General features: G+C 40.6%; 1 protein-coding gene across 1 annotated transcript in view; it reads right to left on the reverse strand.

Annotated features, from left to right (window-relative positions):
• Positions 1–5,887: 5,887 nt before the first annotated feature.
• Positions 5,888–15,264, reverse strand: part of F5 (coagulation factor V) — a 65,870-nt gene continuing 56,493 nt past the window's right edge. Inside the window, exons 22-25 of the mRNA XM_044266920.1 lie at positions 13,018–13,162; positions 11,169–11,320; positions 7,957–8,139; positions 5,888–6,631 (exon numbers count right to left, since the gene is read on the reverse strand). Of these exons, the coding sequence (XP_044122855.1) occupies positions 6,485–6,631; positions 7,957–8,139; positions 11,169–11,320; positions 13,018–13,162 (627 nt within the window). The 3' untranslated portion in view covers positions 5,888–6,484. The remainder of the gene's footprint in view (positions 6,632–7,956; positions 8,140–11,168; positions 11,321–13,017; positions 13,163–15,264) is intronic.

Below are 15,264 nucleotides of genomic sequence, written 5' to 3' on the forward strand. Positions count from 1 at the left end.
CTGTTTGAGGTCCTGGCTTTTAGTTAGACTGCATGTGGGAGCAGACTGGGATCCTCACAGGAGACTGGAAGAGCTGGTGGGCATGCCCCCTTTGATCTCCCCCCAGCTTGTCCAGCAGTAAAACCAAGTCTCCAGCTTCTCCCTGAAAGAAGCATGTCTACACATCTAGCACCCAAATGTTATAGCTGTCACAGAGGGAAATTGATCCCAAATCATCCAGCTCTTGGTGCTGGCAGAGCTCAGCATTCACAAGTCTCCCAGGACAATATGATACCAAGAAATGATGCTACAAGGATGTACAAACACCTTTAGCAACTATTCTCCCTGGTTCAGAACAGAGTAAGCAAAACCACCCAGCACCTGAGTGGTTTTGATGGAGACTGGACTGTACCTCTAATATCCTGACTTTTCTAGCTACTGCCTGAAGGTTAGGCTTCCAGTTATCCTGCATTGGTGAGATGATGGAGCAGATAATTAGTATTCATGAAACTGAACAGGCATGTGGACATTTTCCACATCTCTGGGACAATCCACTACTGGGACCCATAAGAATAAAAACAGCAGAATGGATAATCACAAAGATTTGAGAAGCAACTAGAACACCAGGCTAGGCTGATTTATGAGGCTCAAGTCCAGTCAGTCAAGACTGGGAGAGTTGGCGGTTTCATCTATTGCACAGAAAACAAGGCAAAGAGCCAAGGAAAATGACAAAGCAGGGAAATGTTTTCCAAACAGAAGAACAAGATAGATTTTTAAAGACCAACCTTAATGAGATAGAAATAAGTGATTTACCTGACAGAGAGTTCAAGATAATGATAAAAATTCTCACTGCCATCAGGATAGCAATGAAGGAACAAAGTGCAAGTTTCAACAAAAAGATGGGAAATATTAAAAATTACCAAATAGAAATCACAGAACTAAAGTATACAATAACTTAAATACAAAATCCAATAGAGGAGTGCCTGGGTGGCTCAGTGGGTTAAAGCCTCTGCCTTCAGCTCAGGTCATGATCCCAGGGTCCTAGGATCAAGCCCCGCATCAGGCTCTCTGCTCAGTGGGGAGCCTGCTTCCTCCTCTCTCTCTCTGCCTGCCTCTCTGCCTACTTGTGACCTCTGTCTGTCAAATAAATAAATAAAATCTTTTAAAAAAAAAGTTCATATGTATCAATAATTACTATAAGTGTGAAAAGACTAAATTCTCCAAACAAAAGACATACAGTGGTTGATGGACATAAAGTAAGAACCAAGCATGCATGACCTAAAAGAATAGCTCCAGCTTTAAGGACTCATACAGACTGAAAGAGAAGAGATTAAAAAAAAGATTTTTCCGTGCAAACAGAAAGAGAGCAATGGTAGCTCTAACTTCTATCAGACTAAATAAACATTCAGTCTAAAACAATAGGGAAAATAAGATCACTATATAATGATAAGGGAGTAAATTCATCAAAGGGATATAATCACTGTAAATACCTAGGTACCTAATGTCAGCCTCCTAGAAATAGAAATCAATTATTAACAGATCTGAGGGGGAAAATAGACAGCAATACAATAATAGTAGGAGACTTCAGTGACGCCCTTTCAACAATGGACAGGTGGCATAAAACCAGTCAGTAGATCAGATGGACCTCCCAGATATTTACAGAACATTCTATCCAACAGCAGCAGACTACACCTTTCTCAAGCACACATTCAATATGTTCTAGGAGAGATCATAGTTAAGCCACAAAACAAGTCTTCATCAATTTAAAAAAGCCAGAATCACCTCTACGCTTTTTCTAACCATAATGGCATGAAACTGAAAATCAATTACAAGAAAGCAAAAATTCACACATACGTGGAGATTAAACAACATGCTTCTAAACAACCAGTGAATCAACAAAGAAATCAAATGGGAAATAAAAAAAAAATCTTGAGGCAAATGAAAAATGGAAACGCTACCAAAAACATACCAAGATTACGAGGAAACATACCAAAAACTTACGGGATGCAGGAGAAGTAGTTCTAAGAAGGAAGTTTATAGTGATAAACACCTACATTAAGAAAAAGAAAGCTCTCACATAAAGCTAACATTACATCTAAAGAACTAGAAAAAGAAGAACTAAGCCCAAAGTTAGTATAAGGAAGGAAATAACAAAACAAGATGGAAATAAATAAAATATAGGCTAGAAGGACAACAGAAAAGACCAATGAAACTAAGAGCTGATTTTTTGAAAAGGTTAACAAAATTGACAAAACATTAACTAACTTAAGAGAGAGAAGACTGAAATATAAGATCAGAAGTGAAAGAAGACACATTATAACTGATATCACAGATATACTAAGAATTGCAAGAAACTGTTATGAACAATTGTACACCAACAGATTTCTTCTAGGATAACCAAGGAGAAATTAACACATTCCTGGGAACATATTACTAACCAAGAATGAATCACGAAGAAACAGAAAATCTGAGCAGAACAATAATGAGTGATGAAATTGAAGCAGTAACCAAAAGCTTCGCAACGAAAGCAAACCCGGGACCAGATAGCTTCATGGGTGAATTCTGCCAAAAATTTAAGGAAGAATTAATACCAGTCCTTTGCAGACTCCCACAAAAAATTAAACAGGATGATACTCCCACACTCGTTTTATGAGCCCCTACCAAAGCCAGAGTATGAGCCTTCATCTGAAAGCTGGAAAAGATATGCCCAAAAAGAAAATTTTTTTTTTTAAAGATTTTATTTTATTTATTTGAGAGAGAGAGACAGTGAGAGAGAGCATGAGCGAGGAGAAGGTCAGAGAGCGAAGCAGACTCCCCATGGAGCTGGGAGCCTGATGTGGGACTCGATCCCGGGACTCCAGGATCACGCCCTGAGCCGAAGGCAGTCGTCCAACCAACTGCGCCACCCAGGCGTCTGCCCAAAAAGAAAATTACAACCTAATATCACTGATGAATATAGATACAAAAATCCTTAACAAAATATAAGCAAGCTGAACTTGACAATACAGTATTAAGGATCAAACACCACGATTAAGTGGGATTTATCCTTGAGATGCAAAGGTATTTCAATGTATGCATTCAATAAATGTGATATACCACATTAACAAAATAAAGAATCTATATTGTAGTATCATTTCAATCAACATAGTCAAAACATTTAATAAAATTCATCATCTTTTCACGGTAAAATTTCTCAGTAAGTTGATATAGAAGAACTATACCTCAACATAAAAAGACTGTATATGGCAAACTCACAGCTAAACATATCCAGAGGAACAAGTTGAGGAACAAGACCTGGCGTGCCCACTCTTCCCTCTTTCATTTAAAATAGCACTGGTAGGGCGCCTGGGTGGCTCAGTGGGTTAAGCCACTGCCTTCGGCTCAGGTCATGATCTCAGGGTCCTGGGATCGAGTCCCGCGTTGGGCTCTCTGCTTGGCAGGGAGCCTGCTTCCTCCTCTCTCTCTCTCTGCCTGCCTCTCTGCCTACTTGTGATCTCTCTCTGTCAAGTAGATAAATAAAATCTTAAAAAATAAAAAAAATTAAAAAATTAAAAAAAATAGCACTGGTAGTCCAGGTCAGGGCAATTAGGCAAGAAAAAGAAATAAAGAACCCAAATCAGAAAAGAGGAACTAAAATTGTTTCTATTTGCAGATGACATGATGTTTTACATAGAACCCTAAAGACTACACTATTCTTATAGTGTTATATATATTACAGTTAGAACTAATAAATTCAGTCAAGTTGCAGGCTATAAAATCAATATACAAAAATCAGTTGCATTTCTATATACTAACAATATACTAACAATGAACTATTGGAAAGAAAAATTAAGAAAATAATCCCATTCACAATAGTATCAAAATACCTAGGAACAAATTTAACCAAGGAGATTAAGTATCTGTTCACTAAAAACTATAAAACATTGATAAAAGAAATTGAAGACACAGATAAATGGATAAACATTCCCTACTCGTGGATTATAAGAATTTGTATTGTTAAAACGCCCATAGAATCCAAAGTGATCTACAGATTCAGTGCGATTACTATCAAAGTTCCAATATTTTTCAAGGAACTAGGAAAAAAAATCCTAAAATTCATATGGAACCACAAAAGGCCCCATATATCCAAGCAATCTAGGGAAAGAGGAACAAAGCAGAGGCACCACACTTACTGATTTCAAGCTACGTTACAAAGCTACAGTAATCCAAAACTAGGATATTGGCATAAAAACAGACACAGATAAAACAACAACAACAACACAGACATAGATCAATGAACAGAATAGAGTCCAGAAATAAACCCATCCATACACCTTTTGAAAAAGGTGCAGAAAAACACTGTAGGAAGAGGATAGTCTCTTTAGTAAATGGTGTTGGCCAAACTCAGTATCTCTATGCAAATGAATGAACCTGGACTGGTAGCTTACCCCATATGCAAAATCAACTCCAAATGGGTCTCGGCTGGGATGTAGGGTGGGCTGGTGGTGGCGGCTGGGGTGGTTTTGTCTGCCTGCCCAAAGGAGGTGGCCATGTCGGCGGCGCTGGGGGACCAAGCTGTGGTGAGATGAAGCCCGGAATCCCGGACATTGCCCATGGAGCCCGAGGGGTGCCTGAACGTGCCCCTCCAGGGTGGTCGGCTGGCTGGGATAGGAGAGTAAGCATGAGCAAGGGCGAAAATAGGTAGGGATGGGCCGTGCTGATGGCTGTGAAGTACCTTCAGCTGCAGCTTCAGGAGCAGTGCAGGTCTGGTTTGGAGATCAAGCCCTGGTCGACCCCTTAACGGAAAGAAGAATAACTGTGAGGTGATGACATGTTAATGAACTTGATCATGGGAATCCTTTCACAACGTAGAGGTATGTCAAATCAACAAGTTGTACACTTAAGTATATTATGATTTTGTCAAATGTATTTCAATAAAGGAGGGAGAAAATAATGAAGCCGATGTTCTGTGGGTGTTTGAAGCTCCTATACATCTTCACAGGACTCAGCCTGCCCACAGAGTCTAAAGGTGTCCGAATGAATTATACTCCTTGGGATGCACCTGTGACTTGTGCTAACCAGTAGGATACCTCAGAGTGAGGCTGTGCCAGTTCTGGGCCTAGCATTTGAAAGGACTGGCACAGTTTCTGCTCCTTAAATTGTTAACACTTGTTTGAAGAGCTTGACTCACTTTACAAGAAGTCCAGCTCCCGTCTTGGAAACAGCCAAAGGATAGACCACTTGGAAGCCATGTAAAGAGGAAAAGAACTGAAACCACATGGAGAGTGACAGAGAACCAGCTGTTTCAACATCTCCTGGAACCTTCTGGTGACTCTGGCTACAGGAGCATCTGACTATAACCTCACTGGAGAACCCAGATGAAGTCAGCCTTAAAACCACCCAGCCGAGCCCAGTCAACCCACAGAATCATGAGAGAGAGAATTAACTTGTTGCTTTAAGCATTAAGATCTGGGGTGGTTTGTTCCACAGAAAGATAACCTCACCAGTGACTGTTCCATGTGACTTCCAGGAGGCCAGAAAGCTCCCCAGTCTCTCAACGTCGATGGTGTCATTGGATGTCAAGTTCCCAGGGAAGGGAGTGCAGAAAGGGGAAGTCATTAAGGAAGAGAGAGCAGGAGGTTGGGGTCACCTTCAGGGGACTGAAGGGAGCCTCAGAGACTTGCCAGTCCCAGCAGGAACAGTTGCCTTTGGGCCAATGGTTCCAAGGCCGTTTTGCAGGTTTTAGCTTTCCCTTAGGCGAACCCATGTTTTGAAAAGGTAAACCATTGTAGTGCCAGCTAGAACGAAGCCAAAGTGACACACTCATTTCTCCCATGGTTATTTTGGTTGTGTTCCGTGTCTAAAGACCCCTCACTCTGACCACCAATAGGTGATTCAGTTCCAAGGGAGACCAGACCAGACTCACAAGTTGGGACAACTGCGTCTTTACTCATAGAGGGTCAGAAAAATCATTGTTTGGGTAAGACAGGGTACTTCAAGCACTCATTCTTACATATGGTATGATTTTTTTTCTTTCCATGTTAAGAAAAATGAACCATTTAAAACCTTGTTTCCTTTACTCTTAAATCATAGGGATTTTTGTTTGGTTTGGTTTGGTTTTTTAAAGGTAGGAGTGAAAACTATCCAGGTCTAAAAAATTTTTTTTTAAAGTAGTATCTTTTTTATTAGTGTGTGTAGGTTTTAAAAGAACTATAATGAAGCATTGCTAACTACATAAATATTACTTTACATAGCATTTTTAATCATTGTGAAAGAAGCCATTTGCTTGTTGGTTCTCAGTATTTTTCCAATCTATATTCAGATCAGTTAAGAATTAATAGCTATCATCTCACTGAATTGTAGCAAGGAGTTTACCTTATGAAAGTTTCATATATAAAATTTTATTCTCTAATAGAAAAAAGGGAAAATACTGAAAATTAATGTTTAAAAAGCTATAAAATACATTGCCTGCTCTAAATGGTTTGATAGCTTTACGAGTCCTTCCTATGTCTTCAAATATTCAATTCTAGTAAATATCACAGCCAAAGAGCTCCAAGCGAAGTGCAATACTTTGATTCCATGTTTTAGGAATGATGCGGATGAACCTGGACATAATGGGTGGGTTGAAAGAGTTCTTCACGTGTCCTTTGATATTATTGTTTCCTTCAAAAATCTGAAAGCAAAATATGAGAAGATCTTTAAAAATGATATTGTGGTTATAAAAATCTTACAGATCATTTTCTTTTCTTCTGCAATTTTTGTTCAAGCTGAGGGCATTAAGGAACACATACAACATCACTGGAGATGGTCTTTGGCCGATTATGAAATCCCATGCCTAACAGACCTCTTTAGGGATTCCACCTCCCAGTGATCTGGGTCAGAAAAACAGAGAGATCTGACCTCTGAGGTGGTGCTGGGAGGTGTCTGGGAAACCATCTCTGCCCTTGGCGCCTCGGTAGCTGTGTGACTTTGGGCCAGTCTCCTACATTCTCCAACTCTCCATGTCCTCACTGGTAAATAATAAAAGTTTACCCCACAGGAGTCGTTACAAAGAGTTTTTTAAGTATATAAATATGTGACAAGTGCACAGTGAGTGACAGATAATGGTTAGTTGTCACTGACATTGAAAATAAAATGCAACCATGGGCTTTGACTTATTCTTTTTGGCAAATGTCTTCTATCCTCAACTGAAGAGTGTTTTATGACTTTTTTTTTCTTTTTGCGTCCCGGCAAGTTCCCAGAGATCTACCCAGAGCAGCAGCTGGGCCGCTCTTCGTTCATGGCACCTATGCTCACTGGGCTGTAAAGACATCCAGGTAAGACACATAAAACCAGCCAAACCAAACGACCCACCAGACAAACAGCCCAGGAGTTTAAAGAGAGAAGGTTCAAATGCATTCACTGAGGTAGGTGCTGAGCCCATGATGGGCATTCGGTAAAGGTCACCCCTTCTCCTGTGTTGTCCCTCCTATTGGCTCCAGCCTGGTTTCCCTTCCTGGAATATTAGGCTCATCTCCCTGATTTTTCCCTAGTAGCATTTTGAAAACACATAGCTGGGGATTAAGGAGCATAATGGAGTAGTTCGTCTTGCAGGAAATTGGGTTCCTCATTGGTTAGGAACCTCATTGTCTCTTGCTTAATAATATGACACAGAAAGCTTTATGGCCGTGGGTATTTGCTCAGTCAAGAACAACAAGCTGACCCAAGATAAGCTAATATGACGCTATTTCACAGTGGATGTTCCCCCAGACCCCCGTTATGGACTACATGTTTGTGTCCCCCTCAAATTCTCACTATTTCGCAGGGGCTCCGTATCCACAGAAAGTTAGCCTGCGCAGTATCTGTCTCCAGAGCAGCTCCCTGCGGAACTGGGGTTCAGACTTCTTAGAGGGGAGGTGCATGTCTGTGCATATTTGTCAAAAGCAAGGAGCTCCTTGCAAAGGTAAGGCTGTCTCTCGCCAGAGCAGGATGTGAGTTGCTTTGCTGTCGCTTTGTTACCTTGGCCACCATGGAGGACCCCTGCCTGTAAGGCTTCCATTCCATGCCCTGGTCACTGTACTGGATGCTGTAGCTCTTCACATACATCTCGGCGGACAGAGACTTGCAACCCTGGGTTACAATGGCAGTTATCTTCTTGATTGTGAGCAGATCAATTTGTAACCACTGTTGGTTGTTGTTTGCCTGGGAAGATGGTGAGGACACATGAGCAAGGCTGATGTTAAAACCCCCACTTTTTAGACCAAAATACTCAGAAATGTGCAGAACTCAAAAGCTTTTCCTATCTTAGGATTCTCTGTCCCTTAGAGGACTTCCCTGTTCCATCTTGTTTGCTGTCACAGACGTATATAAATTTTAGTGGTGTATTTCATATATTGTATGATAATGGTTTACTTGTTTATATCTCTTTGAAGGCTGGGATTTATTGTATTTTGTTTCCAGATACTTAACACAATGCATGGCACAGAGTTGGTGTTCAAGGAATATTTGCTGAATGAATAAGAGAATTTTTTCTCTTATGAATGAATGAATAAGATAATTTTTTGTACTTGAGAAAAAAATTAGATTGCTAAATTATCTGTAATATTATTCTCTTAATCAAATTTATTTAAATGCCGTGATGATATTGCGAATGGGTTATCTGGGAAAGGACTCTCTCATCTCTCTATTTAACTTCATTTAAAAAAAGTCCCACTTTTCTTTCCCTTGCTTCTGTCAACTAGGAGGAGTCATCCAGTTTCTTCTTCTCTGATATTTCAAACAAATGTAATACCTGAGAGACCTAATAAAGCCATGACTAGGATCTGATACGGTACAGGAGCTGTTCTGTCTCTGGTCTAATGAAATGCTTAATCATATGTTTGCTGACACTTATTGGAGAAAGAGGGTCAGAAGGACGAACTGCGTTTTGGAGTAATCTGAGACTGATTTTCACCCTTGGGAGATTAATCATGCCCCATAGTCTCAGTCAGTCCTACATGAAATAACGAATATTGATCTATTTCTTTAACATCACTTATGTGTACATGTATGTACGTGTATATATTGATACACAGATATATGTGTAATTCATATACTACATGTATTTTAAAAGCAGATTAATTGAATTAAAATTATTACATTAATTAATTTTTGTTAATTTTGTAGCACTCTCTAGTGACATTTGGTGGTTTTTTAGTGTATCTTCAGGCTGTCTGTATCCAATTCAGGTTGTACCGGTGACACAGAGGTAGGGATCTAGAGAGATCTGGAGGCATAATGATCTTTCATAGGCATAAAACAGGCGGGTGTGCCTCCGTTTGCATGTGTGCCTGCCTAGGTCCAGCTGAGATTTTTAGCCTCTCTAAAGAGATCTCATAAAGAAACTGGATTCTAATAGGAGATTAAGTGAAACAGTTCTGATTTAGAATTCCAGATTTAAAATGGTGATCTCAAAAATTAGAATTAGTATTTCATCTTTGAATCCATTATTATATCATGAAGACTGAGAGCAAATTATATACAGAGCAAAATTTTTCAAGAAGCTATAATACAGGGTAGGGTGACAAAGTTACCTGGAAAAAAAATGGATGATATCCTTTCTCCTTAAGTTTTTTTATTATTTAACATCTTATTTATATAACTATAGAAATATAATATAGTATCACATTATTACTTTTATTATTTTAATTTCTTTAGGTCTCTGTTTCTCCCTCTACAAAATTGCAAAATGAGGTATTTGGGTGATTTCCAATGGTGGGAGGACCACTGATCTGTTTATCAGGAGAATGGGCTTCCTGATTCTGCCACCAAACTAAGCTAAAATTCTTTAATCTCCTTCATGTTTAAACTTAAAAGGAAAAGTCTGGACCAGATGCTTAGCAAACCCCTTGCTGTTCTTACATTCTGTGAGACTGTGACAAACCAGAAATGAGTTTCGAGACACAGATATCAGTTCCCAAGACTATCTGTAGGGGGTTCAAGTTCTTCCATTTTCTCCATTCCTACCACAACTCCCCTTCTGTTGCTGGCGGCCTAACCTATGGATAGGACCTGGAATTCTATAGAGTCCAGGGAACTGGAACGTAGGTGTCTTTTTTTTTTTTTTTTTTTTTATTTTATTTTATTTTTTGGAACGTAGGTGTCTTAAAGAAGAGACAGAGGAGTATAGAAAAGAGGGAAGGGTTAAGTTGACTGGTAGAATCATTCTGAGCTCTGATGCCATTGTGATTTTTTAAGTCAGTTGAAGAGTGAAATAAAAATGTGTTAACTATGAACTGTTACCCTAAAACTAAGTCACTGGAATTATCCAATGGGTTATTATCTGGACAACAGAACTCTCTGGAGGATGCTTATTAAACTTGGGCCACAGATCTATAACCCTGGTTTTGCAGCATTTTGCCATGCCTCCAACTATCTAAAGGAATGTCACAAAGTTCTCAAAAAATTGGAACAAAAAAAAATTTAAATAACACTATTATGAAAATGAAAAGTATTGGGGTGCCTAGATGGCTCAGTCAGTTAAGCGGCTGCCTTCAGCTCGGGTCATAATCTCAGGATCCTGGAATGGAGCCCCGCATCGGGCTCCCTGCTCAATGGGGAGTCTGCTTCTCCCTCTCCCTCTGCCTGCTGTTCTGCCTACTTGTACTCTCTATCTGTCAAATAAATAGATAAAATCTTTTTTAAAAATTAGGAAAAAAAGAAAATGAAAAGTATTGCTAAATTGTGAAAAAAGAAGTATTGCAAATCTAAATCATTTATCACTAATATGAGTTGTCTCAGTTAGGAGCTGGCCAACTCTAGCCCAAGGGCCATATTTGGTCCCCAGCCTGTTTTTGTAAATCAGGTTTTATTGGAACACAGCCATGCTCATTTATGTACTGTTTATAGCTGTTTTCCTGCTACAAGGGCAGAGTTGAGTAGTTATGACTGAGAATGTATGGCTCACAATGTCTAAAATATTTATGATCTGGTCCTTTGCGGAAGAAATTTGCCCACACTTGATAAAAATCAAAACTAGATCAAGAACCACAGACATGATAAATAACCTCTCTGAGCCAAAGTCAGAGCTAAGCTATCAAACCAGTGGACATCCTAGATTCTCGGACTTAGGATCACAACCGGCAGAAATGCGAGATTATATTCTGACTTCCCAGGACCCCATGTTTCCCGTAGTGAGGGCCCGTGTTTCCTTCTGGAAGGTTGAGGGAACTCCATTCACAGGCATCCTCTACCTTGGCTTGCCAGGCGTTCACACGACCCTGGGCATTGAGACGGGCACGGAAGGGTTCCCAGTAATCTCCCCACCAAGATTTTTTGAATGAGGAAGCTGTGATTTGCTTGTTTTCTATCTTTCCATTTTCCATACCCAGTGGTGCGGAGCATCCTGTCAAGAGAGAAGTAATGAGATTAATTGTGCACCACCACTATGCCCTGGATGGCATTTCTCACTTGCAGAGGGGACAAGAAAAAATATCACTACCAAGTCACAACAGAAACAACCATTGCCACCAATGATGTTATTGCCCAAAGGCCAAATACTGCTTTTAAGCTCTATGTGTATTACTAAGTGAGAAAACCAAAGAAGAGCAAGAAAAAGTAACCAACACTACCAGAAGATTCAGAAACTAAATTGGAGCCCAGGAAGTCTGACGCATGTTCTGAATATTTAAACCCATTTTCCTCCTTTGGAGAGTCATGGAAACTTCTGCCTTTTCTCTGAGGTAGAAAATACTCCTTCACTACCTATGTACATAAGAATATATCCTATTTCTCTTTCTAAAGAAAAAGCTACAAAGAAGAAGAGTGAACCCTTGGAAGTCATGCTCAATAGATTGTTTTCAACCATGGAGGGTGATTCATGTGACGCACCACTGAGAAATCTGCCGAGGTGCGCGGTTGCGTGTTAGTCCTCAAAGCTGGCCGGGGAACGTGAGAAACACGGCTCGTGAGTGAGCCCAGCCGACGGCCCGTCACCACCATCAGCTCCGTGATGCTTTGTTCTTGTTGGTAAATCATGCTGACATTTTCTTGAAGTGATATCTCTCTCAATGAAAAATGACTTAAAAAAAAGAAAACCTACAGCTAACTCTGATTATATCAAGAAAATGAAGAGTTTTTTTCTTTTTTTTAAGTCATCTTCTTGAATAAAAAATAGATGTTTTGAATAGGTCAACAGAGTTGAATGTCATATTTTAGTTTGACTCTCTGATCTGAACAAACGACCATTTACAACATATACTATATAGAAAGAAACAGTGACCCTATTGCACCTTTGTTCTATTTAGCTGAATTTTATTATGGCCATTTATGATTACTTCAGCTTACTTATATCACTGGTCACATTATATTCCCTGAAAAACAGCAGCTTACACAGAAAAAACTTGAGTTCCTACAGGGAGCACCAAACAGAATACAGAGTTCAGTCGAGGTTTCAGGAAGTTGGGGGTGCCAGGGCGGTTCAGTCACTTAAGCACCCAACTCTTGATTTTAGCTCAGGATCGTGAGACCAAGCCCTGCCTCGGGCTCCCTGCTGAACAGGGAGGCTGCTCGAGATTTTCTCGCGCCTCTCCTTCTGCCCCTCCCCGTCAGCGTGCTCGCTCTCTCTCTCTAATGAATAAATAAATCTTTAAAAAAAGTTTCAGGAATTGGTAAGTAGTTTAGATCTCAAAAATATTCACTGAACATCTAACACAGGCCAGTAATGCTGCTCAGGACTTTCATTAAAGTCTGAGTGTGACCTGTAGGACTTTGGAAGAGTCAGAGCTAGTCTGAATCTTAGTTCTTATTGAAAGAGGCCAATGGCAGTTATTCTAGACGACGGCCTCTCCTTGGAGGGTCATGGCAGTGTCCGTGCCACCCTGGCACTGTTTGGAGACGGTGCCCGCCCACTGGCTGGTAGAACCAGTCTTGCTCTAGGTCACAGTGTAAATGAGAGTCTGCCTGAGCAGAACCTGTTTCACCAAGGTTCTTTGAGGCACCTCAGTGACTGAATAGAACTACTAATGCTATCCATTCCTCTGTACCGACTAAAGCTTGATTCTCTGAGAGGCAGCAAGAAAGTAATGCACCTTAGCATCTTACCGTTAACCTCACAGCCTAGCAGCTCCAACCGAAGTGCTGGTCTGTTATAGAATCTTGTTGGAGAGATCCTAATATATCTAGCCATGATAGGTGGGTCAAACCGATTCTCTTTTATCGTAGAGGCATCCGAATTGCCATCAAAATACTAGAGGAAAAGAGGAAAGCTTAGTTATGGAACAATTCTCTATGAAATGGTTTTATAATAAAGTTTCAGTTTAACTTAATATTGTCATATTAAGTTTTCAGGTGGCCTGAATTAAATCACTTGGTCTTAAGAAACTGGGGATACTTTCACTTCTGGAAGGTGGTGTAAATGTGCCTCGTCTTGTTCCTTCTGCTAAGTACAGCTAAAACACGAGAAGCCACTGAAAGATGAAGAGAAGAAGGCAGACCAGCTAGGGTTCTCGGGACCCAAAGAACAACATGGTAGTTAGCGGGCTCCCTGGGTTTCATTTTTGTCTCATATATCCCAGACTGCGAAGTGAAGAAACCAGCAACCAGGAAACACCAACAGATATAGACAAAAAAAGCTCTGGTGAAGGATTCTTTTCTCTAGCCACGGGACCAGGCAAGGGCAGTCCAGCAAGCTGGAGAACGTTCAGACAATAATTGCTCAACTTCTACATAAACATCAGAGAAAACACCATGGCCCCTTCTTCAACCCGAGCAGCAAAGACACAGTGGGGAGCCTAGACTTCCATGCTCGTAAGACCGTAATGGGTCACCCCAGCACCCTCACCAGGACTGTATTAGAGAAGGTCAAATAGGAACTCAGGACTTTCATCCCCACCAGTTCCTAATAAGGCTCCCACCGCTGTGTATCATGGAGTCTCTCCCATTCCCACCCAACAGCAACGAAGAGCGGTCCTCCTTCGGGGCGACCCTGGACTTCGAAGCCCACCTGGCAGGCATGAGGTGTGCCCCAGCCCCTTTCCTGGCCAGAGCAGTCAGAAGGAGCAGCTAAAACAGAGGGTAAGAACAGCAAGACTAAAACCCAGAACAATAACAGACAGACCAATGAAACAGAGCCAGTCCTTTGAAAAGATGAAAAAAGAGGCAATTATCTAGCAAGAATGACAAAGCAAAAAGAGAGGCACATTCACCAATATCAGTATCGCTGTAGACCCTGCAGACATCAAAAGCGTAGGCGAATACTACCACCGACTCTATGCACAGAAATTCAACAGCTTAGAGGAAATGGATCGATTAGAAAAACACAATCTCAACTTACCCAATAGGAAATAGATAATGTGCAGAGCCGGTAACTAATAAAGAAATTGTATTCATAATTTAAAAGATACACTATGGAGTATTATGCCTCCATCAGAAAGGACGAATACCCAAGTTTTGTAGCAACATGGACAGGACTGGAAGAGATTATGCTGAGTGAAATCAGTCAAACAGAGAGAGTCAATGATCATATGGTTTCACTTATTTGTGGAGCATAACAAATAGCATGGAGGACAAGGGGTGTTAGAGAGGAGAAGGGAGTTGGGGTAAATTGGAAGGGGAGGTGAACCACGAGAGACTATGGACTCTGAAAAACAATCTGAGGGGTTGGAAGTGGTGGGGGGTGGGAGGTTCGGGGAACCAGGTGGTGGGTATTGGAGAGGGCACGGATGGCATGGAGCACTGGGTGTGGTGCAAAAATAATGAATACTGTTATCCTGAAAATAAAAAATAAATAAATAAATAAAAAAGATTCCTGGAAAAGAAATCTCTAGGCCCACGTTGTTTCTCTGGTGAATTCTACAAATATTTCAAGAATTAACACCAATTCTAGAAATTTCTCCCTGAAAACAGAAGACATGCTTCCCAAATTATTTTATGAAGCCAGTATTACTCGGACATCAAAACCAGAGAAATACATTATAAAAAGTAGAACTGCACACCAATATCCCTCATGAATGTAAGGGCAAAAGTCTTGAAGTTATGAACTCTGTACCTGTAATCTGTACCCTCTCTCCAAAACAGGTAAGTAAGGGCTGTAATTAGAGATTTTCATGATCTGTTCAAAGGGATACTATAAATAACTTATTACTAGAGATACCTACTGATAATACAGACACTAGTCAAATAGTAAATGATTTGCAGGAAAAATGAAACAGATTCAGCGTTCTCAGCGTAAAAACGGCAGACCGAGTCCTTCCATTCAGAGAGCTCTCTTTGGAAGGGGACTAGGGAAGAAGGGGAGTTGGGGCTGGTACACAGGGGTTTGGGGGAATAATCCTGGCTGAGCTTCCGAAA

The sequence above is a fragment of the Neovison vison genome, chromosome 10 (assembly GCF_020171115.1).
Source record: "Neovison vison isolate M4711 chromosome 10, ASM_NN_V1, whole genome shotgun sequence".
Classification (NCBI taxonomy): domain Eukaryota; kingdom Metazoa; phylum Chordata; class Mammalia; order Carnivora; family Mustelidae; genus Neogale; species Neogale vison.